Raw genomic sequence first — 25215 nt, forward strand, 5'->3', positions numbered from 1 at the left:
TATGTGGAAGCTGAAGATCCGTTGCCCGACGAGTTTCATAATGAGGATTGGATAAATACTTCTCAAGCTGGATTTGTTGATGTTGGGCCAAATTTACAACGACCTGAGGACTTCACTTTTAAAAAAGGGGATCTATTCGAGAACAAGGAGGCACTGATTTTTGCAATCCGAGAATGGTCCATCAAGAATCGGGTCAAATTAAAGCCGGTAAAAACTAATGCAACAAACTACAATGTGAAATGCTTCTTTAACGATAAGAATGAAGTAGAGAATGCAAATGAGCAAGATGAGAGAAATAAAAAATGTCCTTGGTTGCTAAATGCCGCTGTGAGAAAATCATCAAATGGGCAATTTGTAATATGTAGATATTGCGGACTTCATACATGTTGCAACCCGTCGGTGGATGTCGATGATTATTCTGCATCTTCTTCTTATATATGTAAGCTAATTATGCCTGAAGTTAGAGCTGAACTTGATCTGAATGCAAGTCAGATATTTCAGAGGGTATATGACATGCGGGGGATTAAGATATCTAAATATAAGGCATATGATGCAAGGAGGAAAGCGTTGTCTAAAATTTTTGGAGATTGGGAAAAATCATATGAATTACTTCCACAGTATCTTGAAGCTATCAAACGAAATAATCCGGGTACTGAATACGAAATATTATCCGAAGAGATTGCACCGGGTATGGAGAGGTTCACTCGCGTGTTTTGGGCATTTGGTCCTGCTATTAAGGGCTTCACTTTTTGTCGTCCGCTATTGAGCATTGATGGTACACATTTATATGGAAAGTACAAAGGCGTGCTTCTTGTAGCGACCGGTGTAGATGCAAATGGCGGGTTATTTCCTCTAGCATTTGCAGTCGTGGAGGTGGAGGATACGTCTAGTTGGAAAGTGCCGTTTTGGCGTATTTATATAGAGAGATGTCAAAAGTGGCACTTATACAAAACAGTGAGCTTAAAGGGTGTCTAAGCTTATTGCAAGTATGGGCATGGGAGAGACTTCATTTGAAGCCGAGACTATGCACGCATTTACAATTAGATGGACAAATTCCACTGGGATGCAGGTATTGTATTTTTAGTGTAGCGAATATAATTGTAGTTATCATTGTGGTACTAAATGTATGACAAATATTTTTTTGTAGATGGAATGTCGAAAAATGCTATGACGAGACCCCGGCTAGACAATTGGATTTCTACCGGAATGAGCTTGACCGTATGAAGATTTTTCAGGTAATTCTCACCGAAAAACATGCGCTTTTTTTTCTACATACTGAAAACCCAATTCTGATATGCAACTGCATTAAATTATTATAGATGGAATGGGAGCCCTACACCCAATTTCTACCTCAGCTACCCCCAATATGCACAGAATACCAAGTTGTATGGAGAGCTAGAGTTCCTCTTATATGTTTGGAGATAGTAGAAATGCATGTACCGGACCGCGTGCTTCGACAATTTGGTCGTGCACAACATGTTCCGCAGTTTGTTGAAAAGATAGAGAGGAAGGCAAAAAAAGGAGGCCAGCAAATAAACTGGATGATCGTGCATCAAGCTTTTATACACAGATGGAATGATAGGCATTTTTGCATTGTCAACCAAATTGAACCAACTCCTCGGGAAACAGATTACTACACTTGATATTGGGGCATAACCCGAAGGTGGATACTTCATTCGACCACAATACCGGTTGAGTCGCAAAGAGGATATGTGCCCCGGGGTATAGATGAGAGAGAATTAGTAAGTATTTTCATATTTTGATCTAAGTCCATTTTTATTGGTACTTTATGTGTTGAAAAATTTGCAGGTATCAGCAATAGATGAAGTTCAAACTCTTGCAAATCGTGGCTTGGAATTGGCTCGAGCAGGTACGATAAAATTAAATCTCAAATTTACATTCTGTAATATCAAATTTAATATGAAATTTTGTTTTTGAACTATCTATCGCAGGTAGAAATCCCGAAACACATGAACATGTATCAATATATCAGGCTATAATGCAGAGGCTTCAACAAGCCTTACACCGAACTCACGAAGATCGTCATGATGGACGGGAGGTAACGCCATTCGTATATACACGACAACAGCGACAAAGTCGAGGACGACGCAGAAATGACGATGAAGCTGGACCTTCCCAACGTGTCGACGATGGAGCTGGACCGTCACAACCACAAACGCAACCGGATCACGAACTCGTCGAAGGGCGGTATGGAGGACGACGAAGCCAAAGGAGGAGGAGGAGAGTTCTTGGATGTATGTAAACTATAGGTTATATACATTACAAAACTATTTAGGGATGTTATTTTTGGATTTGTAGTCGATAATATCGTGTGGTATGTTTGATTTCTAAGTGGGTTTGTGGTGTTATTATGTTGGATTTGTTAGTGGGAGTTTGTGGTGTTATTATGTTGGATTTGTTAGTGGGAGTTTGTGGTGTGATGTGATTTGTTTGATTTGAAATGAGTATGTGGTGAAATCAGTATGTAATTTGTTAGTGGGAGTTTGTGTGGATGTATGTAACGGGACTACATGAAATGTAGTGGTGAAATGAGTATGTGACTTGTTAGTTTCAGAAGAAAAGGGTCGGTTTTGCAGTTGAACGTGTTTTACGAACTGCACGGGACTGCTAGTCCCGTGCACTTGGTCTTGAGCAGCGGCAGGCCTCGCTGCTTAAAAGTCGGGACTAGCAGTCCCGACTTTTAAGCAGCGAGGCCACCCGCTGCTCAAGACGAAGTGCACGGGACTAGCAGTCCCGTGCACTTCGTAAAACACATTCAGCTGCAAAACCGACCCTTTTCTGAAGAAAAGGGTCGGTTTTGCTAATATTTTTCACTTTAGGTCGATTTTGCCTATTAAATTCTAAAAAAGGTTGGTTTTAAAAATTTCTCCCACATAGAAATATATAAGGATTGCTTCCCCTATCAAAATGCCATATAGAATATATGCAATAAAAGATCATGGCAAACATATGTGAGCAAGCATAGATAAGAGTATGCTAAAAATTTACTCACATACATGAAGATAATGAGAACACATATAAAAATATGTCATTATGAAGATAGTGTCTCATTACACTAATATAAAAAAATATATAGAATAGATTTATGAAATCAAAAGAAGAGAAACATGAAAATCATGCAAAAAGTTTTCAAATAAAAAACGAATCAACCAAATAAAATCATAAATCAAAATTTAAATCATAAAATCAAATCATCATTGATTTTCAAAAATCAAGAGAGGTAACTCTATCTAGCTCTTGAGCTAGTATTAACCCATATGAATATTTTAGCATCCGGTAAACATGATTTGGGAATAAACACCCAATAAATCCGGAGGGTTATATAAGTACAAATCTCTCATCAAAACAAAACAAATAATCATGAAAACAAAAGATTTTATCAATTAAAAATTGTTTTCATATAAAAAAATTTCAAAGCATAATTTTCAAAACCAAGACAAAGACAAATAAAAATACTAAAATTCTTGGTTTAAAATCAAATTTATTTTGGTACCCAAGAACTCTTGGTACCAAAAGATTTAGGGACATGACCCCTATCATTAAAGCTCAAAGGCCTAGGGTTACGAACCCTCTTGGGCATATGTGGTGTACTAACACGATCAAAGCAATAATCGCTCAAATGACCCTTCCGATTGCAATTTGTGCAATGAAAGAGATCCATTTATTTTTGTGGACCATTAGCTCGTGCACGGGAAACATTTACAACCATAGATGATCTTTTAAGATTATTTTGCAAATGTGAAACATTATCAAAACAAAACTTTCCTAAGTGGCCATATCTACCACAAACATCACATTTAAACTTTTGTGGTCTTTTAAAATCATTTGGCAAAAGTGAAGTCTTTTTCAAATCATAGCAAAATTTTGCCAAATGGCCAAAATGATCACAATGATCACACTAGCATGCTTATGATAAACTTTGTGAGAATGGGCATGTGAATGTGTAAGTATACAAGATGAAGAAGCTATATGAGATGCACAAGGAGCATTAGAATTCTTATGTTTGTGTGCATCATAACAAAACTTAGCTAAATGACCTTGACGGCCGCAAATAGAACACTTATAAGTTTTGCTATACATGTGTGCATAATGAGAGGATGATTTTGACTTGGCACACATATCCAGAAGCTTCTTATGATTATTAATGCATGTTCTCAAAGTTGAATCTAAAGATGAAATACTATTTTTCATAAGATTCAAATCTTCATTTTTAGGCACATATGCATTTTTAGAAGTAGAACATAAATAATCATTTATAAAGGAAGCAGTGTTATTTTTTATGTTCTCTACTTCTACTAGTTATAGATGTGGTTAATTTTTTATTTTCCAAAATTAACATGTCATTATTTTCTTTAAGCATGGTATTTTCTTTTGCAATGACATCCAATTTTGACACTAGCTCCTCATGATTGGACTCTAAAACATCATGCTTGTTTTTTAAATCATTAAAATTATTTTGCAATTTGTTAAAGGCATGCAATAATTTTTCACTAGCACAAGCAAGTTCATCACTAGATAAATTATTATCGGGTTCGAACTCGCAAACCTTACTAGGGCTATCGCCTAGTGGTCGTGTGCATGAAGCTTCGTATGAACTTGAAGTCGGATCCTCCAAAGCTTGTTGGATCGCCTCCAAGTCCCATTGATGTGCTTCTATAAATTTCCAAAGTTTGTAAGCACTATCAAAATGAACAAACTTGTTAGATATAGATGAATTAAAAGCATTTAGCAAATATTCTAACAAAATATTATTCATTGTAAACATACGATGATCATTCTTATTCCACTTGGATTTCTCCAAAGTGAGCACAATATAAGCATCATCTATAATTTCCCATAAATCAAAGTGTTTAGATTGAACAAAAAGTTTAAATCTAACACACCATTGGGCATAGGGAAAATTATCTAATCTAGGAGCAATATTAATGGCATAACCTAAACCATGCATATCCATAATATAAAAGGCAAGCAAGATACAAATAAAGCTCAAAATTAGATTAGCACAATAAGCTAACTTGGATCTTTAACTCAAGGCGATTAGACCTTAAATCAAAGAGCACCAAGCTCTGATACCAATTGTTAGACCCTAGAGGGGGGGTGATTAGGGTCTTATGCTAATCTAATCCGATTAAATGCCAATTAAAACAAATTAACAAGTTATCCTAGCAAGAATGAAATACCACAATGTAAATGAGCTAGGATAAGCAATGTAAACAGCAATGAGACATATCCTATATGATGAATATATATATATGAAAGGATATATAAACTAACACAAGGAATGAACGCCAAAGCACACTCAAACACACAATATGATCACGGAGTTCGGACCTTCCGTCCTACGTCTCCGCTCCCCACTCCCGGGGAGAAATCCACTATCACAATCCGGTTTGGAAGCCGGAACTTCTACACATTCGGTTTACAAGTTCACCGAAAACTCTCACACAACAAACACTCTACACCCATACAAGTGTTGGACCTAGCCGTGTCTCCCTCAAGTGCTCGGTTACAACCTCTCCCTAGGTTCGTCAACCGACACCACTCCTCTTGGAACAATCCCCGACTCTCACCACACACTCCTCACTCGGTGTACAATTGTATTACAAAGTGATTCTCACGATAAGCATAATATAATAAATGTTTGTTCTCTCTAACAAGGTGAGAACTCAATTAGGCTCAACTCAATGTCACACAATCCCACAACCCAATTATATAATGTATGCAAATACAATAAGCTCAATGGTTGTGTGTGTAAACAAAAAGTAAATCAAATCAAACTAAACTCAAATAAATTCTAGCTTAATAAAATGATAATCAAACAATTATATATAAATGTAAAGCTATATTGAGTTTAGAAACACTTCTCTAAAGATGACAAGAGAGAGAGGGAGAAGAGTTGAATGCCCAAACACCAAAGAATGATCTCCTCAAGCTCTTGTGAAAGTTTCTTCATAAACAAACTCTTGAAACAAACTTAAAAACTCTTAAACAAACTTGTAAAACTCTTTTTAAAACTATCTTAAACATTCATGAGAAACAATGAAATTTGAGGGCTTTTTATAGCCTCTTAAACCAGCCACAAACTCCCCAAAACAGAAAATATCAAAAACTAGCCGTTACTAGCCGTTATAGGCTGAAAAGACCAAAATACCCCTAAATTCAGCATTCTGGAAATTTAGATATCTGGATTTGTAAAATCAATTAAAAATAGTACATCAACTCCAAAAATTATGAAAATTTGAGATAAGGTTCTAGACATGTAGAAGAACATGTTAGAGAAATAATTTCTGAAAAATCATTTATCATTTGAGAGAAATAAATGTTTGAACACAGATATACAGTTTCTAAAAATCTGCTGACATACACGATTTTGTAAAATCAATTGGGCACAATAAATCAACTCCAAAAATGATAAAATTTTGAGGAAAGTTTTTAAACATGTAGTTAAACATTTAAAAGAAAGAATTTATTAAATATCACTTCCCATTTGTGAAAACTCATCTGTTTTGTAAAAATATGCATGAACATGCACGAACGAAAAACATGATTTTGTAAATTCAATTAAACGTAACAAATCAATTTCAAACTTGATAAAACTTTGGAAAATGTTTGCAAATGTGATTTTGAACATGTTACAAAAAAGAATTTTTCAATTTGTATTTCCCAATTGTGGAATCATATTATTTTGTAAAATCACATAAGTATGGACTTGTAAAAGCTTGATCTTGACAAAATGAGTTTAAACAAAGTTTTGAAAACTTTCCAATAGATTTATAAACTTGATAAAAGATATAAAATAATATCGTTAAGTCTATAATCCAAAACGACGATAAACCAAACCAAACGTGTGTGTCTGATATTGAGCTTGAAGTATTAACACACATAATATAAGCCCTAAACTAATTTACCCAAGCTTGATCTTGATCTTCAATAAGCTCGACTTGATACACTTTGCGGATGAAGCTTGAACTTAATCTTTAACTTGAATTGTATGTTGCTTCACTCCACAATTCCGCCAACCTCCATTGGATATGTTCGTGAAAGCTTGATTCCATTCATCCTCCAACTAACGTTGTTTGTCTATAATAAATAAGAAAACACAAATACTAGACAAACAACATTAGTGGTAAATTGTTTGTTAAACATCATCAAAACAAGAAGGCCAACATGTTGGTCACATGAAATTGATCGCATTAAGTTACTTTATGATGGTGGATAGAAAATGAACATTGCAAAACAACTTGACCTATAAATTTAGAGGTCCAAGATGACGGGACCCACATCTATCTTTAACTAACACAGCCTCCTCGTAACTACCCATTCTTCTCATTCCTCTCTCGTAAGCATCTAATAAAAAACACCAAAAACATATTCCAAATGAATTTGGTCAACACAAAAATAATATCAACCACTATGCAGGACGCCTCTATCCCCCTACCTGGACGAATCACAGCCGTCCACGACCAACGGATGGCCTACGCTGGCCAGATTAGAATTGGTGTACCGTCCCGATCGCGGGTGATCCGCTGGAACGACGGAAAACCGTTCGATAGCAGCGATGATCGCATGTGGGACCCATTAAGTTGCATGCTTATTTTTTAAACATGGACGGCTGTGATTGGACAAGCTGCATACGGCGTCATGATCACCTACGAGTGATAGTGTCAGTTGGTGCGGTGAGGTTACATCTCGCTGTGAGGTTACCCGTTGCGGTCACGGGTCACCTTGGAGTTGTTTGTCAGTTGACTAGGTCTTTTTGCGTATTGAAACCTATCAAATTTTTTACTGTATTTTGATTTCGCATGAGATTGGTTTTTTTTTTTTGAAATTTGGTCTAAGTTACTAATCTATAAATTTATCTGAATTAAGCTTCCAGTTTACATGGTATTATGAATTTGGAAAAAAAATCTAAGTGCAAATAGATCACTGTAGCGTTGCCAAATTGCATGTAGGCTTCATATAAATTTATTTATGTGGATGGACCCTCTAATCTTTATTTTTTAAGCTTTTTAATGAGTCAAAATTATGCCTAAAGGGATCAGTCCACACTTGAACAAGTTGTATAAGAGGTCCATCCATACTAATGGAATTATAGGAGATCTATTCGCAACGAACGTGAAAAGAAACTTTCAATTTAACATGTAGTATTAGTATTTTTGGTTTAAATAAATAAAATATAAGAAATATATGCTTCAACATTCTCCCATTTATTCAAAAATTTATATAAAAACAGTAATTAATAATTTTTGAAAACTTTTACTATAAAATGACATATAAATATATCTTAAGATATACTTGTTGCCCCTCTATATACCTATTATACTTCTCTTCTTATTTTTCATCTCTTTCTTCTCATTATTTATTACAAAAGTGTTATGTTTTGATTCACATCAAAACTTCTTCTTAAAGCAATATGTTATGGTTGTGTCAAGCGTGAATGAATCATGAGTTTTGTGTAATTATCAAATTGTAATATTAGAAGGATGAATGAGCAATTAAAAGAATCCAGGTGAATAATCAAAGCATTAAAAGCACAACATTTATACATTTGCATGTTGCATGCCCTAAATCATGGGTATTGCAAAACTATTTTTCAAATCTTAGTATTTACAAAACTATCAATGTCTCCAAAACAATCAACCGTTAACTTCAATAGGCTAATATTTACAATTGTACTGTAAATATTATTGACAATGTTATAGCTATTTTAATGATGGAAAATAATCACCCATGGACGGTAGATATGTGTCTCATACTCTCATATTATGCATAATTAAGTCAGCTCGTCAAGACAATTAGAGGCTCAGCTCGGTCGATTTGACACACTGATATCTTACGAGGACGACTTGAAAGGTGTCACTTGTCGACGACCCGAAAGGTGTTACGTGTCACCTCCCGGCTGAGTCGACTACTTAACCACTCCACTCGGCTAACTCATCGGTCAACATCTTGCACTGGCAACTCTAAAGACGGTACTTCTCGACCACCATACGAGTAGAAAGACGACGGAACGTCTCAGGCCTCGAGCCCCTCCTGTGCACTAATGACCAATCACTTCTCATTAAATTGAAATGACCTCTCCTCCACTCCTCGGCCGACACTAGTAAAGTTGAAGCTGCCTTGGCCGCAAGCATATGCCCGGCTAAATATACCATCTTAAAATCATTCCATTACTATAAAAGAAAAAAACTATTTTTCATTACAGGGTAAGTTTTTTCCCACTATTCTCTGAACTTAAGAACTACTAGCGTTCTTATTACTTCTCCTCGTAAGCCACCCACTAACTTGATCGTCGGAGGAACAACCGGGTAATCACACCCCGCCCTCTAACAATCTGTTACTTGTACAAGGAAGTACAACTTGCCCAAAGACTAGACATTTAGAGAGTGAGAGGACATCTGTCAACTTAATCCACTTTCATTTGATTGTGTGATTCCATACATCAACAGACAAAATAATTAGATATTTGCTTATCAAGTTGATGATTAGCTGGGGAACCATGGATCACCTTAGATGGATGGGAGGTTCCAATATGGCTTCCATGGTCATGGTTTTGATTCCAGTATAAAAAAAAAAATTTGATGATTAATTGATTTGGGGGTTCTCCCAAAAATTGATGATTTGGAGTTACTTTTGCAAATGCTATGATTTAGGATAGTTTTACAAATATCCTCCCTGTAAGGGCTATATATGCAAATAACCTTATACTTTCAGAGCATTGCTTCGGTGCTCCCAAATTAGCATTTTTAGCATTTTTAATTTGAAAAAAAAAATAAAAACTATCTAAAAAGCTGGAACGGTATTTTTGTCCAACCTATTTACTTACTTTCTTAATTATCCTCTTTCAAAACCATGCTCTGTTTTTACTCTATCTTCGTTTTCTCTCTTGCTGCACCAATTCTTCGCAGCTAGGGCCACCACCACAACTCCACCCAACCCTTCTCCTCCATCTACGCCTTCTTCCTGACCTTCCACCCTCTCCGCCGCTCTAGAGATCTATCTACCATATCCTTCCTCCTCGAACTACACCGATCCTCACCTCTCCTACGTCATCGCCTCCTACGTCTTTTCCGGCATACTTGACTAAGCCCCACCATAAGCAAAAGTTTAGTTGATCCAGAAAAGGTATTTTAAACCTGACAATTTGATTTCTAGTTTTTTTTCATCAATTCGTCTTTTTGTATTCCTGTGGGTTTACTTGCTTGGTTCTTGAATTTCTTCTATGCAAATTTGTCTTGCATGCAGATGTACTTCATCCCTTTACGTGGAAATGTATAAGTGTGATTTGCATACAGTTGCTCCTTTTTTATGATTAATTGAAAGAATTTCCTTGAATAGCAATGAATAATTGAAGGTTGTTAGTTTAATTCAGGGATGACACTAATCAAAAGGTTGTTTATTCACATTTTCATCACCATCTTAGTGAGATATCAATAAAGTCACAAGTACATAAAAATAAGACGGTAAAAATTATAACGTGAAATATTAGTTAGTTGAAGAATTCTAACTAACCTAAATTATATTTCCTAAAATAACCTTTTTACCTGTAGCTAATTACCATTTTGGGTGTGGAACACTTCCTAACCGTCAAATCGATCTATCTAAAAATATGAGAGCTATTTTTAAGGGATTTATTTACAGATATGCCACCGATGCTCTAAGGGGGTGTTAGTCAATTGGGACATTTTCATGCAAAATAGGATAATTATTAAAGTGGAATAATTTTTCGCTAGTGGGATATTTTAGTGGGATAAATAAGAATAATTTTGTAAAGCGGGATATTTTGATAAAATAACGTGGGATAAATTTTTATAATCATGAAATATATATTTATGCATTTTGAAGATATAGATACTATTTATGTATTTTAAACTTACTATTATTAATTGATAATTGCTTACAAGAATGTTTTTTACTATTAAATAACTTTTGGTTAGACTATAAGATATTGACAATTATTATTATAATGATGGTCTAATGATTGGTAATAACCATAATAGGAAAGAAGTAAAGAAAAAAAGAAATATAAAAAATAACAAAATAAATATGAGTTCTAATTTTTTATCACCTAGTTCCAAGCTAAAACTTGGAATAATTTGAGAGACTAGAACTCTCATTTTTGTATAGAAAAATAAAAAAAGTGGGATAATTTTGTACCATTATCCCAATTCTAATTTTGTTAGAGTTCTACTTGACTAACACTGTAAAATTTTGTTCTAGTTTTAGTTCTATGTGACTAACACCTTAAAAATTTATCGCACATATTATCCTAGTTCTAATTTTAAGTTCTATGTGATAATTTTAAGTTCTATAGGTGACTAACCCCTTTTTATAGACACCGAAGCTGTAGGCATACTTTCATCTGGGACCTACCCCAGTCTCTGACTGACAATGGACCTTCAGAACGTGGCTTTAGAAATTACTGTCTTCTCTGCAGGCAGCCGTACTGTCTTTGACTCCCGGACCCAAGTCGCTCGAGTTCACCGGATGAGAAAAAGAGGTAACCTCACCGCCATCTTCACCATCAAACGGTAAGCTCTATTTTATCACCATTTCTTATTTAAAACAAGGAGGAATTCTACTTTCCCTTTTATTTTATTTTTCTATAGCGAGAAAGCTGTGCCTTCAAGCATCGTGCATGCATTTGACCTCCCCCTTTCTATTTTCTCTCTCCTCTTTCTCTTCCTCTTTCTATTCAAAATTTTTCATGTCGATTCCTTCTCTCTTCGATCGCCGATCGCATTAGAAATCTTCGAAGGTTAGTTGTGCGCAAGATGTTAGCTGTTTCTCTATTTTTAGGGCTTATCCATTTTTTTTTATTGATTCCTTTTGATGGAATTTAGACGATCTCGATGACTTCGAAGCGGTGCATGAACGGTGGATGCGGTGCCACGTTGGCCGCCGAGGATTGGAGGAGGGGCTGGGCGCTGAGATCGGGCGGATTCGCTACGCTCTGCGATAAGTGCGGGTATGAAAATTTGCGTCTTTTTGTGAATCTGAGATCCTTATCTCGCTAAACATATCGAGTTTTCTTTATATAGATCAAATTTTGTCTGATTTTTAGGCTAATTTTCCGCGATGTTTTTTATGGAGTACGTGGGTCTATTTGTGATATTTTTGGGGATTTCTATCATTGTTATAAAAACAAACTCAAATTACAATCATCTTATTGTACAAATGTTGTTATTTCTTTGATAATTCATATTAAAAAGATAAAATAAATCAATTGAAAATATGAAAAGTAATAACTTATGGTAATCTGAATAGATAATTTCCGTTACTAATGACCGGTTATCATTATAGCATAAGAGAAACGTTAAGCGAAATTAATTATCTAATTAAAGATTAAAATTCTTTCGATAAATCATGATATCTCTGTTAAAAAAACTAGTTATTTGAGAAAAAAGTTTACATTATCTCAATAACACTATTTTAAGATTTCATTGTTCCTAATATATAGAGTGAAATTTTTTATAATATAAACTCAACGTTAGATTCAGAAGGTCAGTCTTATTCCACATCAACATTCCCCAAGTTCATGAACATGATGATAATCTATGAGAAATAAAGAAGACAAACTCCATGTGGCATTTTTCAACATATCACTCCCTCCACCCTCTTTTCACCATTGATTCCTCGACTTGCAGGAGATCACATGTTTGAAAATGTACTGAGGTGAAAAAGAAATTTCCATAAAAATAATTAGTTTTCAAGGCCACACCTACAGGATATTCTTATAAACACTAAGAAGTATAATCCTTTTTTGTGTAGTGCTAACTATAAAATTGGGGAAAATATGGAAATTGAGTCTAATTACATATATATAAAAAACATAAAATATAAATTAGGATAAAAGCACTCATGTATATCTGTACCTTTCGTTCGTTATAATAGTACCAATACATAATCATCTATGTTACTCGGGTACTTCTATCATGAGTCGTACCTCTACCCGACACATCCCTGTACCCAAACTTCATGGACTCTCCTTGGGTATATGCATACACTTGTCCACACTTCTTGGACGTACATCCTACACTTCATATACGTTTCTTGAAACTCATTTAGACATGTGTCGGGTTTGTTTCAGCTCATATCCAAGTTTAAAACTACGATTTTAAAGGATCGGTTGGGTGTATAGTTCAAAACCAAGCTGTTTCCAATTTATAATAATCAACATATTAAAAAAAACTTAAAAATAGGATAGGAATTTTAATTATAGTAACACATGAATTGACAAACAATAGTGATCTTACATAAATCATTAATTTCTATATATATGTGTGTGTGCATGTGTGTGTGTAGCCGTGTCCCTGTACCTTGCATAATACAAAATTGACATGTTCCATACCCGCACCAATACTCATTTCCATGCAACTAGATCATCAGGTTTATAATAATAATATTGAAACACGAAAGACTCTTCAATCTGTCTCCATGTTGGAGATTCCATTGTCTGTCTTCATGTCGTATATTCTACTGTATGTCTCCAATGAGACTTTACTGTCTTCATGTTTGATATCCTGCTATCTATCTTCATGTTGAAGATTTTATTGGCTGTCTCCATATTGTGACCTACTCTCTGTTTCCATGTCAGAGATCCTAATATCTACCTCTGCAATTTTGCATGTTTGTCTCTCTCTCTAATAACAAGATATGCTAGACTTTTAGATCACTACTAGTTGTTGCTAATGCTGTCGAGGTCTAGAGGGGGTAACCACTTGGTTACTTTTAGATCACTACTAGTTGTTGCTAATGCTGTCGAGGTCTAGAGGGGGTAACCACTTGGTGCAGATCAGGAAGATTGTCACTTCTATGACTGCAATTTTGCATGTTTGTCTCTCTCTAATAACAAGATATGCTAGACTTTTAGATCACTACTAGTTGTTGCTACTGCTGTCGAGGACTAGAGGGAGATAACTAGTTGGTGCAGATCAGGAAGATTGTCACTTCTTTTGTTAGGTCAAATGGTTCGCTTGATATTATCTAGAATTTTTTCCTTTTATGTAATTATTGGACATGATTTGATATACATGCTCCATCTTGAGGAGAGTATCAAAGTGGTTACTTTATTAAGAAATTTAGAAAAAATTATTTTTGTTCCATATTAAGAAATATGTAACTATATCCTACTTTTTCTAGTATAAATATTACATGACTATTCCTCTCTGGATAGAAGTCACTTCCCCACCATAACAATTAGGGGCAGAATGTATAATGTACTCAAGTTGATGAATGAGTATAGATTTTGATGCCTAATTGTTATTGAATTGATATTCCTGCTCAAACCCTAATTTCTTCCCCTTTTTCTCCTTCCATCTTTTTCCCTTTTCTGCTCTATATCAATTGGTAACAAAACAAACCTTGATCCAGAATCCCCTGCACTTCTTTCTGGCTCTCACTCCCTTTCACCCTCAAACTCGCAATCACTTCCCCCTCCTGCAGGCTGTCTTCATGTTGCCAATAAATATGACTCTACACCAATCAACGTGCAATCACTTCCCCCTCCTGCAGGCTGTCTTCATGTTGCCAATAAATATGACTCTACACCAATCAACGTAATGCCAATCAACATCACCTCTAGAACCTCCACACAATCCCGACTTGCCCCTTCCCAAACTCTTTCATAGCTCCCTTTCATTTAATCCTTTCTAGGAAATTGAGCTGATGGAAACCTTAAAAATTGAGGCTTTTAAGTTCCACTTTTCAAATTTCGGATTTGGACCAAATGAGTTCAAAATAATATCCTTCAAGATGGCAAATTCTAAAAAGTTATTGGAGTACAAACTTCAATAGAGACATCCTCATCTCTCATGCCAGTAATTTCACTCCACAGAGTCGAGTCATCAGAGTTGTTCTATAAACAAACTACTAAATTTCTTTCCTTTTAGGAATTGTTTTAGAGACAAACTCTACAATGCGGAAAAGCACAAGGGGGGAAGTTGGTGAGATAGCCCACAGATAGTGACATGGTAACTTCTTGATAAATTATATGTATGATCGGGTCGTGGACTTAATGGGTTAAACTTTTGGCTTGGAACTGGTATTAGCGTATCGTGGATGTCTCGCTGGATGCTGACTTTAGTAGGCTACTGCCTCCATGCTCTTAAATAGCAGAAGGGAAACAAATGGACACCTAATGAAATGATATTTTTTCGCTTGACCATTACATAAGTTCTTCCTTAAAAATATTTTATGAGCTTAGTCTCTTGCAATATAATTTCTATTGATTTTATCTTACCCATCTGTTGCTTAAATGTTGCTCTGTTTGATTCAGAATGGCATATGAGCAATCAGTTTTCTGCGACTTGTTTCACCAGAAAGAGTCTGGCTGGAGGGAGTGCCTTTTGTGTGGCAAGGTAAGACGGTGGCTTTGTAACACTTCTTTTTTAGTTTCCTTTCTTCCTACCACTTTTTCCATGTAAATTAGTACTTATTGGAATAATGCAGCGGCTTCATTGTGGATGTATTGCTTCCAAATCTTTATTCGAACTACTAGATGGCGGAGGAGTCCAGTGTATTAGCTGCATGAAGAATTCTGGACTTTCTTTTGTAAGCCAGTTTTCATGTGTTTGTAAATACATTTAACAAATGGATTATAGTCCACTTATGTGCGCATGCACACATTGAGAGGTAGAAGGAAGAAAGGTCTCATCCGTTTAAGACTTTTATGCAGATTCCAAGTGAAACCATTCAAGAATTTTTGCCTCAATCCAGTCAAAGAGTTCTCTCTCTAGCAGGTAGAAGTCAAAAAGACGAGAAGGCAAATGAAGACTCCAACGTACGAGTGGACGAGGATGTAATTAGCAAGGGCAAGGCTATTCAGTTAGGCAAAAACATGGAGGTTAATGGACAAAACAATATGCTTCTGGCCCGAAGAGAAAGCTTAAATGGATCTTTTGGGCATATTAAAAGAGAGCAAATGGCATTTCATGCAGGGAAGGTGGGAAATGCACATATTTCAAATCAAGCTCATATTGCATCATCTCAAGTTTCCCAACGAGATTATGGTAAAGATGTTATGAAGGATAACATGCTATGTGAATCACTCACGCAGGCTTGTTTGAATATTAGCTTGGGGAATTCAAACCAAAGAACCACTATGGAACCTGCTCTTAGTACTGGAATTCGCCCATCTAGTGGAGTTGAAGATGGAAGGGATCAAAGTAGATCACTATCTGCTTTGCAGCAAGCGCAAAGGGCCCGCCATCTTCTTCCCAAGCCATCCAAAACAGGCCAAACATTTTCTTCAGAGGCATCGAAGGAGATGCTTTCAAATATGCGTGTAGCAAGACCCCCTGCTGAAGGTAGGGGAAGGAATCAGTTACTTCCACGTTACTGGCCTAGGATCACAGATCAAGAACTACAGCAAATATCTGGAGAGTATCCAATCTAAATTCATATTGTAACTGGATCTGGAATGGTGTGATTTTCAATTGATTTTCTGTTATTTCATACCATTGCATTTCAATATATGCCGTACCTTGATTTCCTTAATTTCAAATTCCAATTTTGAAGTTCTAATTCAACCATCGTTCCACTATTTGAGAAAGTTTTGAGTGCAAGTGATGCTGGGAGGATTGGTCGTTTAGTTCTTCCTAAGGCATGTGCAGAGGTAATTCTCATCCTTTATTATGTGGTTCCTTGTGCTTACCCTTCAGCCTTTGCTTGTACAGCATGCTGCATGTTGTTAAAAAGGATACATTGTTCTTGCTCAAAGCAAATTCATGAATGCATGGAATTAGATTTTCTATCATGATCGACTTGTTTTCTGCTTAAACACTTGTATGCACTATGCAATGCATCGTTCGTTGCCCATCAGACTGCAGTTGCAAAATGTGGCATTGAGTTTTGTTGTTTTAGCAGTGTGTTTGCCTTGGCTATTGTTATATTACTCTTTTTCTCGCCTTTACACCATGAGTGCAAGATGGCTGATTTGTTTGTGAAGCTCAGATGTGGGAAACAACATATTTCTGTTTCTCGTTTCCTTTCCTTCGTTAGTGCATTTTATTTAAGTTTCTTTTGCAGGCCTATTTCCCTCCAATTTCTCAACCAGAAGGTCTTCCATTAAAGATTCAAGATGCTAAGGGAAAAGAGTGGCATTTCCAGTTTAGATTTTGGCCAAATAATAACAGCAGAATGTATGTTCTGGAGGGTGTTACTCCATGTATACAGTCCCTGCAATTGCAAGCTGGTGATACAGGTAATGAGAATCCCCGTCACTAAGAGTGGAAAACCGTACCTGGTTATTCATTATCACGGCAGCCATGAACAGTTATAGTCTTTAATCTGTAACCTGATGATGCACATTCCTTCTGTTTTTTCTCAGAATTCAGTGAACTAATTTCTAGCTTCCCTATGGCCTGACCTGTCTATCAGAATATCCAAACATATTACCGAGTCAAAGATCTTTACCTTCTATTCAATTGGTCGTCAATGCTTATACAGTCCAAAATGTCTTACTTATATGAGTTAAAACTTTTCTATAGGTAAAACAAGTAGCATCACATGTATTCACCTGCTGGATGGCTTCTCATGTATGGTTGGGCATTGCACACTATACAATTTTTTAAAGAGAAATGACTTGGCATGCAGAGAAATGGAATGTGTAGTACCATCACATGTATTCTTCTATATAGCGCTTTGGAAAACTATGTGTGCATTCATAATAGCAGCTTTAATGTGAATACATGCCTATTGCCCACATAAGCCTCACCCATGCTTTTCCAACATGTAAGACTCATACTAACAATTAGTGTGCGTATTCTGTTTTTATTTATTTCGAGAATTTTTTGGAAAATTTGTTTGGGATTAGTAGGGTCGGGAATTATAAGTAGAAGATCTTGTAACCTTCCTACAAATTCTGATGTACTATTGCACAATAGGAATGTACTTCCATGGTAAATAAATCACATGTTTTGTATTTTACAGTCTCTGCTTTGAAACCAGGTTCTATCTCAACCTCATAAACCTTTGTCTGTAGAGAAGTACAAAAAAGATCTATTTGCAATTATCATATGTAAATCATGCTTGATTCATGTTTTATTAGTCAACTCTTTGAACATACATGGGTCTGAATGGATGTATCAACATCTTTTGACACTCGTTTGGAGATCGAAACGGTCTTTTGGACGAAAACAATTGGCACTAGAATGTGTATACATAAGGATTGAGGATTTTGTATTATAGTTAATGGATGAAGTGATTGAACACTGGAAGTACTAATCATTTTCCAAAGTTGTCTATAGCTGGTATCAGTTATTTAGGCGTGCATTATGTTTCCTCACACTTTGTTTAATGTTTTCATGCTTCGCGCAGGACACGAGTTTTGAAATGCCTATTTTCTTTAACCTTCTTGTACAGTAATTTTCATCCTTGCGTGTGCTTATTTTTGTATGTTTAGCATTGACACAGAGAAAATTAAAAATGAGTGATTTATTCTCCTTTTTGGGGCCTCTGTCTTACAGTAACTTTCAGTCGGATGGATCCTGAAGGAAAACTCATTATGGGATTTCGAAAGGCGACTAACTCTGTGCCTTTGCAGGTAAAGAACCTCCCTGAAATCTTTTTCAACTTGGTCAACAGCATGCACCCACTCTGTAAATTTCTGTTGTTGTCAGAACCATTTCCTGTAATTTGGATTATTCCTTGTATCAATAGAGATTAATCTATACTATGCATATTTTAGTAGGCATCAGCGCGGTCATCCTAAAATACTGCTTTAGTTCTGATTTTATTAATGTTATAAATGTCCGGCAGGATTCTCAGATATCTGCAATTGCTAATGCTGGTCTTGGCAATGAAACTTTCTTTTCGGGTGTTAATGAGAACCTATCTATAGTAAGTGGTTACTCTGGACTTCTTCAGTCACTGAAGGGAACTGCGGCTCCGCGCTTGAGCTATTTATCTGAACATTTGAATTTAGCTGACAGTGATGTTAGTTGGCAAAAGACAGACACACATGGAGGCAGGTCAAATGACGGATTCCTGTTGCAGCCTTCACTGGCTCAAGAGAAGAAAAGAAGCCGTAATATTGGTGGCAAAAGCAAGAGGCTACATATGGATAACGATGACGCTTTAGAACTGAAGCTTTCATGGGAGGAGGCACAAGACTTGCTGCGCCCACCTCCAATTGCCAAACCTAGTGTTGTAATGATCGAGGATCAGGAGTTTGAAGAATACGAGGTGAACATTTATAGACTTCTGGTTATTTTTACTGCACTTCTTATGTCGTACTTCATGCAGCTAATTCTTCCATTTGAAACATTCTACTATGTATCTGCAGGAACCCCCAGTTTTTGGCAAGAGAACAATTTTCACGGCCCAATTATCTGGGTAAGCACAATGGTCTTTCAGAATTTAATTATTTACTGTGTAAATTTTCACATTAAAGATACATATGAGTGAGTATATATGAGCATGGATAATAATGTGTGTATTTATCTTAAATCATAGTACTATTTCTTCATATATTTCAAGTCATATATTTTACTCTGGAAATTGGCATTCGTATATATAAATTATGCGCAGCTTGTGACATAAAAGCACAAAAAAGGGAAAGTTTTCCTAGGTACACTTTATTGAAAATGTCACAATCTTACATGTGATTTGTATACTTGGTAGAAAACTTATATGTGCTCGTCTTGAAGGGGTTAAGCTGATGTCAAACTGAAATTCATGGTGCAATGACTTAATTCATATCACATCATTCCCAGAAATAGAAAAATGTTACTGAATTACTGCAAATATAAATGGTTGATTTCCCTTCTATTTTTCTTCTCCTTTTTTTTCCCTTGAGCAAGTTATTATTAAGGATTTAGTCAAAATTCAATAAAAACAATGCAAGTGCTTGATTTGAAGTTTGGAGTTCAAAGCTAAATGTTCATTTGAATTTAGACTATAAAATTTCTAATTATATACACAAATTTGGTTTTGCAGAAATCAAACATTCTCGATAACTAATATTCTCAGTTTTATTTTGATTTAATGTTGAATAACTGAGTATATTATCAGGGAACAAGATCAATGGATTCAATGTGATGATTGCTTCAAATGGCGTCGTTTGCCTGTGGATGTTCTTGTTCCTTCAAACTGGACGTGTGCTGACAACACATGTGACCCGAGAAGGTTAGCTTTTTGTTTCTGCAAGACTTGCTTAACCTTTCATGTGATATCAATCATGATTTCTTGTTTAGGTGCGAATATGTGCAATTTGATTTTCTTGATTATGATTCTACGTGTATTGTGTTTTACACTAACTATTTAAAAGTTGTTTCCCGCATAAAGAGACTTGTAGTAGTTGTTCTTCAAACTATCTTTTTGAGTCTCACCATGGTAATTGAACGTCAATGTTTTCTTTTCTTCCCTTTCTCCTTTTGCGGGCTACAAAGTTGAAACAGGAGGAATACATGTATATGAATCTATTCTCTCTTCTTGATTGATTGGAGAGAGAGAGAAAGGGGCAAGTATTGGTGAGAGAATGCATTTCTTCTGATTTTGTCTCAAGGGGGTTGGTGATTAAGCAGGCCAACACTTTTTGTAAAGTTTACATATAGGAAGTATGTCCTTATCTATAAATCTTACAAAATTAGCATTTCGACATGTCTTCTAGGATGTCTAATAATTAAAGAGCAAACAGAGGTGAACACTTCAAACATGGAATGCGAAACAAGAAGGCTGACAGTTAGAAGTGAGCCTCACTGATACTATGGAATCTTCTTGAGGAAAACAATTTTTCTGGATGTTGATTAGAAAAGAACAAGCCCAGCGGAGGTCATCAATGGTAAGGATTTTGGTCAAATTGCTGAGGTACTTGGTGGAAAAGAATGTTGAAGACATAACACGCAAATTGCAGGGGTTTCAGAATTTGGTGTTATTGAAAGAGGAGTTTGTGTAGTTTTTAGTGGAAATGCGAAACGAGATGGCTGACAATAAGGAGTGAGCCTCACTGATACTATTGAATCTTCTAAGGAAAACAACTTTTGTGGATATTGGTTAGGGAAAAAAAGTGCAGTTAAGGTCACAAACAGTAAGACATTATTTTGTTTGAAGTGCTAAGGGACTCGGTGGAAAAGAATGTTTGATGACACAATATGCAAATTGCAGGGGTTTCAGAATTTGGTCGAAAGAGGAGTTTGTGTAGCTGTTAGTGGAAAAGGATTTCAAGATAAATAGTAAAAGAGTCATTCTCAGGAATCACACCATATAGCATTTTGGCCTAAAATCACACTTAAGACCCAGTTTGTTTCCTCATTGATTTGGTCCACTATGTTGTTCTGGCTTAGTGGCAGGTGGCATTGATTATGAGAGTCAGGTCAGTGTTCTTGATTCATGTTTGATTAAGGATTCAGCAGGTGGTTTCTTTTGTTTTTGTTTGCAGGTAGTTGTTATATGAGCCACTAGAGGTTGAAGAACAGAAAAGAGAATACAAATAAACTAACAGAAAATATTAACTTTCATGTAAAAATTTATACTATTGCACTGATGATTAAAATTTTTAAAGATCAAACTCTACAAATTGCAGATATATACAATTTTCCTGTCCATGTTCTATAGAAATGTTAGCTGGAAACCTTTATTTCTACTTTCGCTTGCCAAATACATGCTTCTGTCCTGCAGATTTCCCCCCTTTAATGTACAACTCCGACTAGCAGTAACAGAGTCATGAATGCAAAACTAAACTCCACATAGCAGCAACAGTTTCATGAATTCAAAACTTTTATGAATTCAAAACTATTTTTTTTGTAGGATAATTTTCAGCCAATGAAATTATTTTTTATCCTTCTTGTTTATTGTGTTTTTTATTCTTAAGTCCTGGTATTTCCTCACAAGCTTAGCTTTATCTCTTTTTTTTCAGAGACATTTTCTTCCCACTAAGCGTACTTCTTCCAAATAATGATACTGAAGTATATTAATTAACTGCTCTTGACTTAAATTGACGTGTATGGTCTGTTTGCAGATCTTCTTGTTCTGTGCCGGATGAATTGAGCCCAACAGAAATACATAATCTTCTTCGACAGGATGCAGGTGCGCAACCTGTCTTTTATAATTCATGATGTGGGACGAGAAGGGGAAGGTTTTTTCACATGGCAACAGATGCTTGCCTCATTTACAGACTAAAGTGCATCAGTAAAGAAGCCCCAATCTTATTGGAGTATTTTGTACATGGTAGGGACTTGAGGGTTCTTAGTGCATTCTCCATTGTAGAGAACCACCTGAATGGAAACAAGAATGTGATGGTAAAGAAGCCCCAATTTTATTGAAGTATTTTGTACATGGTAGGGACTTGAGGGTTTTTAGTGCATTCTCCATTGTAGAGAACCACCTGAATGGAAACAAGAATGTGATGGTGTAAAGAAAAGGAAAGGAGAGGATAACAAGTGGAAGGAAACGTTTCTAGCTACCTAGAAGTAAAATATAGATAAAAAGTTTTCTTATTTTTCTTCACTTCTTCTTTCACTTGCCTAACTGGAAATATTTTCAATCCCTTTACTTTCCCGCTTCCTTATGAATCTAATTTGCTTAAAATTGTTAATGCAAACTGCAAAGGACAATAACTCAAGGATAGGTTATCTTCTCTGACCTGATACAGATGCTTGATTTTCTGAAATTGAAAAAAAAGTAGGGCATTCTTTCCTCGTGAACATAGAAGTCATTACCTCTCTTTTCAATTGATATGTATGGTTTATTGCAGTTCTGAAAGGTCTGTGTAACTATTCTTACCTGTTCTTTGAAATTTGAGGCATACACGTGTCATTACATAATATAGATACCAACTTACCCAAGTTAAAGCTCTATTTAAGTGTATGTAGTTCAGTATTAGAACGGTCTAGTTTGTGATCAAGCTCATTAGTTGTGCTTGATCGTTCTTCAACCATCTTGGATCCTTTTTGAGTTAATACCTTCCAAAAATTCTGCAGAAATAAAAATGATGAGAACTTCAATCTCCAAGCAAAACACTCCGGACTTTGAAGCATCCGGCCTCGACGCCTTAGCCACTGCTGCATCTATCGGTGACACAACAAATCAAGCCACAGTCTCAGCTTCTGCAACTACAACCAAGCACCCAAGGCACCGTCCAGGCTGCACTTGCATTGTTTGCATCCAGCCCCCCAGTGGCAAAGGCCCAAAACACCACCCAAATTGTACATGTAATGTGTGTTTAACTGTAAAACGACGGTTTAAAACCCTAATGCTTCGCAAGAAAAAGCGACAGTCTGAGCGTGAAGAAGCTGAAGCCAACAAAAGGTTGATGCTTCCATGGGGAGCCAAAGAAGAAATTGAAGGGAGTAGTATCCAAAAGGAGAATGAATTGGGCATGATGCTTCCATGGGGAGCCAAAGAAGAAATTGAAGGGAGTAGTATCCAAAAGGAGAATGAATTGGGCATGGACGCTGGAAAAGCCTCTGTAGTGGGTGATATTGATACAGGAAAAGGGAAGATAGATTTGAATTGCCAACCAGAGGGGCTTCAGTCTTCATCTAGGGTTAGCATGATGAGCCTACTTCATGTGGCTAGTCTCCCATTGGAGAATTATTTGAAGCAGAATGGACTTACGAGTTTGACCTGTGAACAGCAGGTGAGCTCGAGTTCAGTTACGGTTCCGCAAGCAATGCCTGTTGATGAGAGCGAGGAGAGGACACCTGATGAAGAGGGCAGTGGTGATGAAGGGCATATTGGCTCCGAAACTGCGAAAAGTGACGCATCTTGAAACTTTACACACAGTCTTGGTTTGGAAATGGGCATATTTGTTGTGAATGACAGTACTACACGATCCTTTTCTTTTTTTTCCCCCGGTTTCATCTGTGTCTTTCCCTTGGTGTGTATATGTGTGTTATATCTGGCTTTATTGAATATTCATTTGTGCTAGTGAGGCTATAGCAGGTTCATAGATTACCACAGGTTGTGTTCATTGTTTGGTTGGATTTTTTTTATGATGTTATATACTGGTTGGTACTTGTTTTCTTTTTGCTGTCAGGATGTTTTCATGTGTTAAGTGGCCAGTGATCAGTCCTAGCTGGTGGGCTTAGAAATTGTGCAAGTCTTTGTTATGCTCATATGAATGTTTTCTGTTTATTTTTCATGTGAATTGGCAGGTAAGAAGTTTATTTGTTCAAGTCTGGTAGTTGAATTGTTCATGAATACATCATTGAATGTCCAGGGAACGCAATTAATATATGGTCAAATATATTTGATTTGTTTAAAGCTCTTCTTAGGTTTTTAATAAAGTGAGAACCAAAGGTGGGCTCAATTAAATTGCTTCATAGATAATTTGGTTACATATACAACCTGGACCCTCAAAAAGATTCGAAAGAACTCAATTAAATTGCTTCATAGATAATTTGGTTACATATACAACCTGGACCCTCAAAAAGATTCGAAAGAAGGATATATTTGTATTTGAGAGCAAATTGAGCTAGGCGATGTGCACAACTATTACCAGATCTCTTCATAGTGAAAGGACTCAAATTTTAACTTGTGCGAGAGGCGATGTGGATATTTTTCTAGCACTAGTTCTTTCGAGTGTCATCGGTAAATACTCATTTGTCACTGCAAATATCTTGTGCGCCTAAAAATCCTTACCATTGAAAAAAAAAGTCTTCACAAATGATCTGTCTGGTTGGTTGGAGCAAACGTACAAGTTTAAGCCCTACTTTAACTCTCAGTTACTGATTTTCTTTTATTTTCATGAAGTGCGCGTACACCATATGACACGAGAGTAAGCAGGTATCTAATGTTGTAGATATTCTGGCCGGCTGTAAGAACCATGTTTTGTATAAGAAGTCCATCAACATCTTAGCAAGACTCTCTCAAGCGTAGGGTTCAAATAAAGGGCTTTGCTATTTCGGATTTTCTTGTTGGATTTAATCTAATAAATCTAATTGTGGACACATATGATTAATCAATGTGTATTGCTATCTTTCAGGATAACCCACTAAAGTGATCAATTAATTTGGGTTAATTGGGTATTTAAATAAGTCATGGGGTTATATGTGCAGATACCAGGTTGTGATTGTGATTTGTTGAGGGGCCAAATTGTAAATGTACAACATCTATAAATAAGGGGTTATGGTCCCTAATCTAGGGTTACATTCTCTAATTCTCTTCACCTCATCTAGAGAGAAAATTCGGCTATAGAGAAACCCTAAGGTTAGAAGATCCAAAACCCATCTCAGGTTTTATCTATGGATTCAG

At 36.2% G+C, this 25215-nt stretch overlaps 1 protein-coding gene and 2 long non-coding RNA genes across 7 annotated transcripts; all 3 read left to right on the forward strand.

Annotated features, from left to right (window-relative positions):
- LOC109851064 lies at nucleotides 917-1614 on the forward strand. Its single transcript, XR_002249660.1, has 3 exons — nucleotides 917-1069; nucleotides 1148-1235; nucleotides 1320-1614. It is a non-coding gene; the product is annotated as an uncharacterized LOC109851064 (long non-coding RNA).
- Nucleotides 1628-2043, forward strand: LOC109851063. Its single transcript, XR_002249659.1, has 3 exons — nucleotides 1628-1742; nucleotides 1810-1870; nucleotides 1953-2043. It is a non-coding gene; the product is annotated as an uncharacterized LOC109851063 (long non-coding RNA).
- Nucleotides 11448-23985, forward strand: LOC109848048 (B3 domain-containing protein Os07g0679700-like). 5 transcript variants are annotated; one of them, XM_020417323.1, is made up of 14 exons: nucleotides 11570-11779; nucleotides 11865-11989; nucleotides 15299-15380; nucleotides 15472-15573; nucleotides 15698-16404; nucleotides 16540-16636; nucleotides 17050-17224; nucleotides 18489-18565; nucleotides 18781-19206; nucleotides 19307-19356; nucleotides 20035-20148; nucleotides 21980-22047; nucleotides 22941-23299; nucleotides 23369-23985. In XM_020417323.1, exons 2-14 carry the CDS (start codon nucleotides 11874-11876, stop codon nucleotides 23729-23731), a joined length of 2736 nt encoding a protein of 911 aa, XP_020272912.1. In that variant the 5' UTR covers nucleotides 11570-11779; nucleotides 11865-11873; the 3' UTR covers nucleotides 23732-23985. The 5 variants fall into 5 exon arrangements, with proteins under 5 accessions (XP_020272911.1, XP_020272912.1, XP_020272913.1 ...); XM_020417324.1 differs by having other exon boundaries at nucleotides 11571-11779; nucleotides 18781-18861; nucleotides 18973-19206; nucleotides 22941-23985; XM_020417325.1 differs by having other exon boundaries at nucleotides 11571-11779; nucleotides 15698-15964; nucleotides 16079-16404; nucleotides 22941-23985.

This window comes from Asparagus officinalis, chromosome 7, assembly GCF_001876935.1.
Source record: "Asparagus officinalis chromosome 7, Aspof.V1, whole genome shotgun sequence".
NCBI lineage: Eukaryota > Viridiplantae > Streptophyta > Magnoliopsida > Asparagales > Asparagaceae > Asparagus > Asparagus officinalis.

Coding starts and splice junctions, on each gene's coding strand:
- LOC109848048 (XM_020417322.1), top strand. CDS start 11,874: ATGACTTCGAAGCGGTGCATGAACGGTGGATGCGGTGCCACGTTGGCC. Junction 15,381..15,471: donor AGTGCCTTTTGTGTGGCAAG/GTAAGACGGTGG, acceptor GGAATAATGCAG/CGGCTTCATTGTGGATGTAT. Junction 19,357..20,034: donor TTCACGGCCCAATTATCTGG/GTAAGCACAATG, acceptor GTATATTATCAG/GGAACAAGATCAATGGATTC.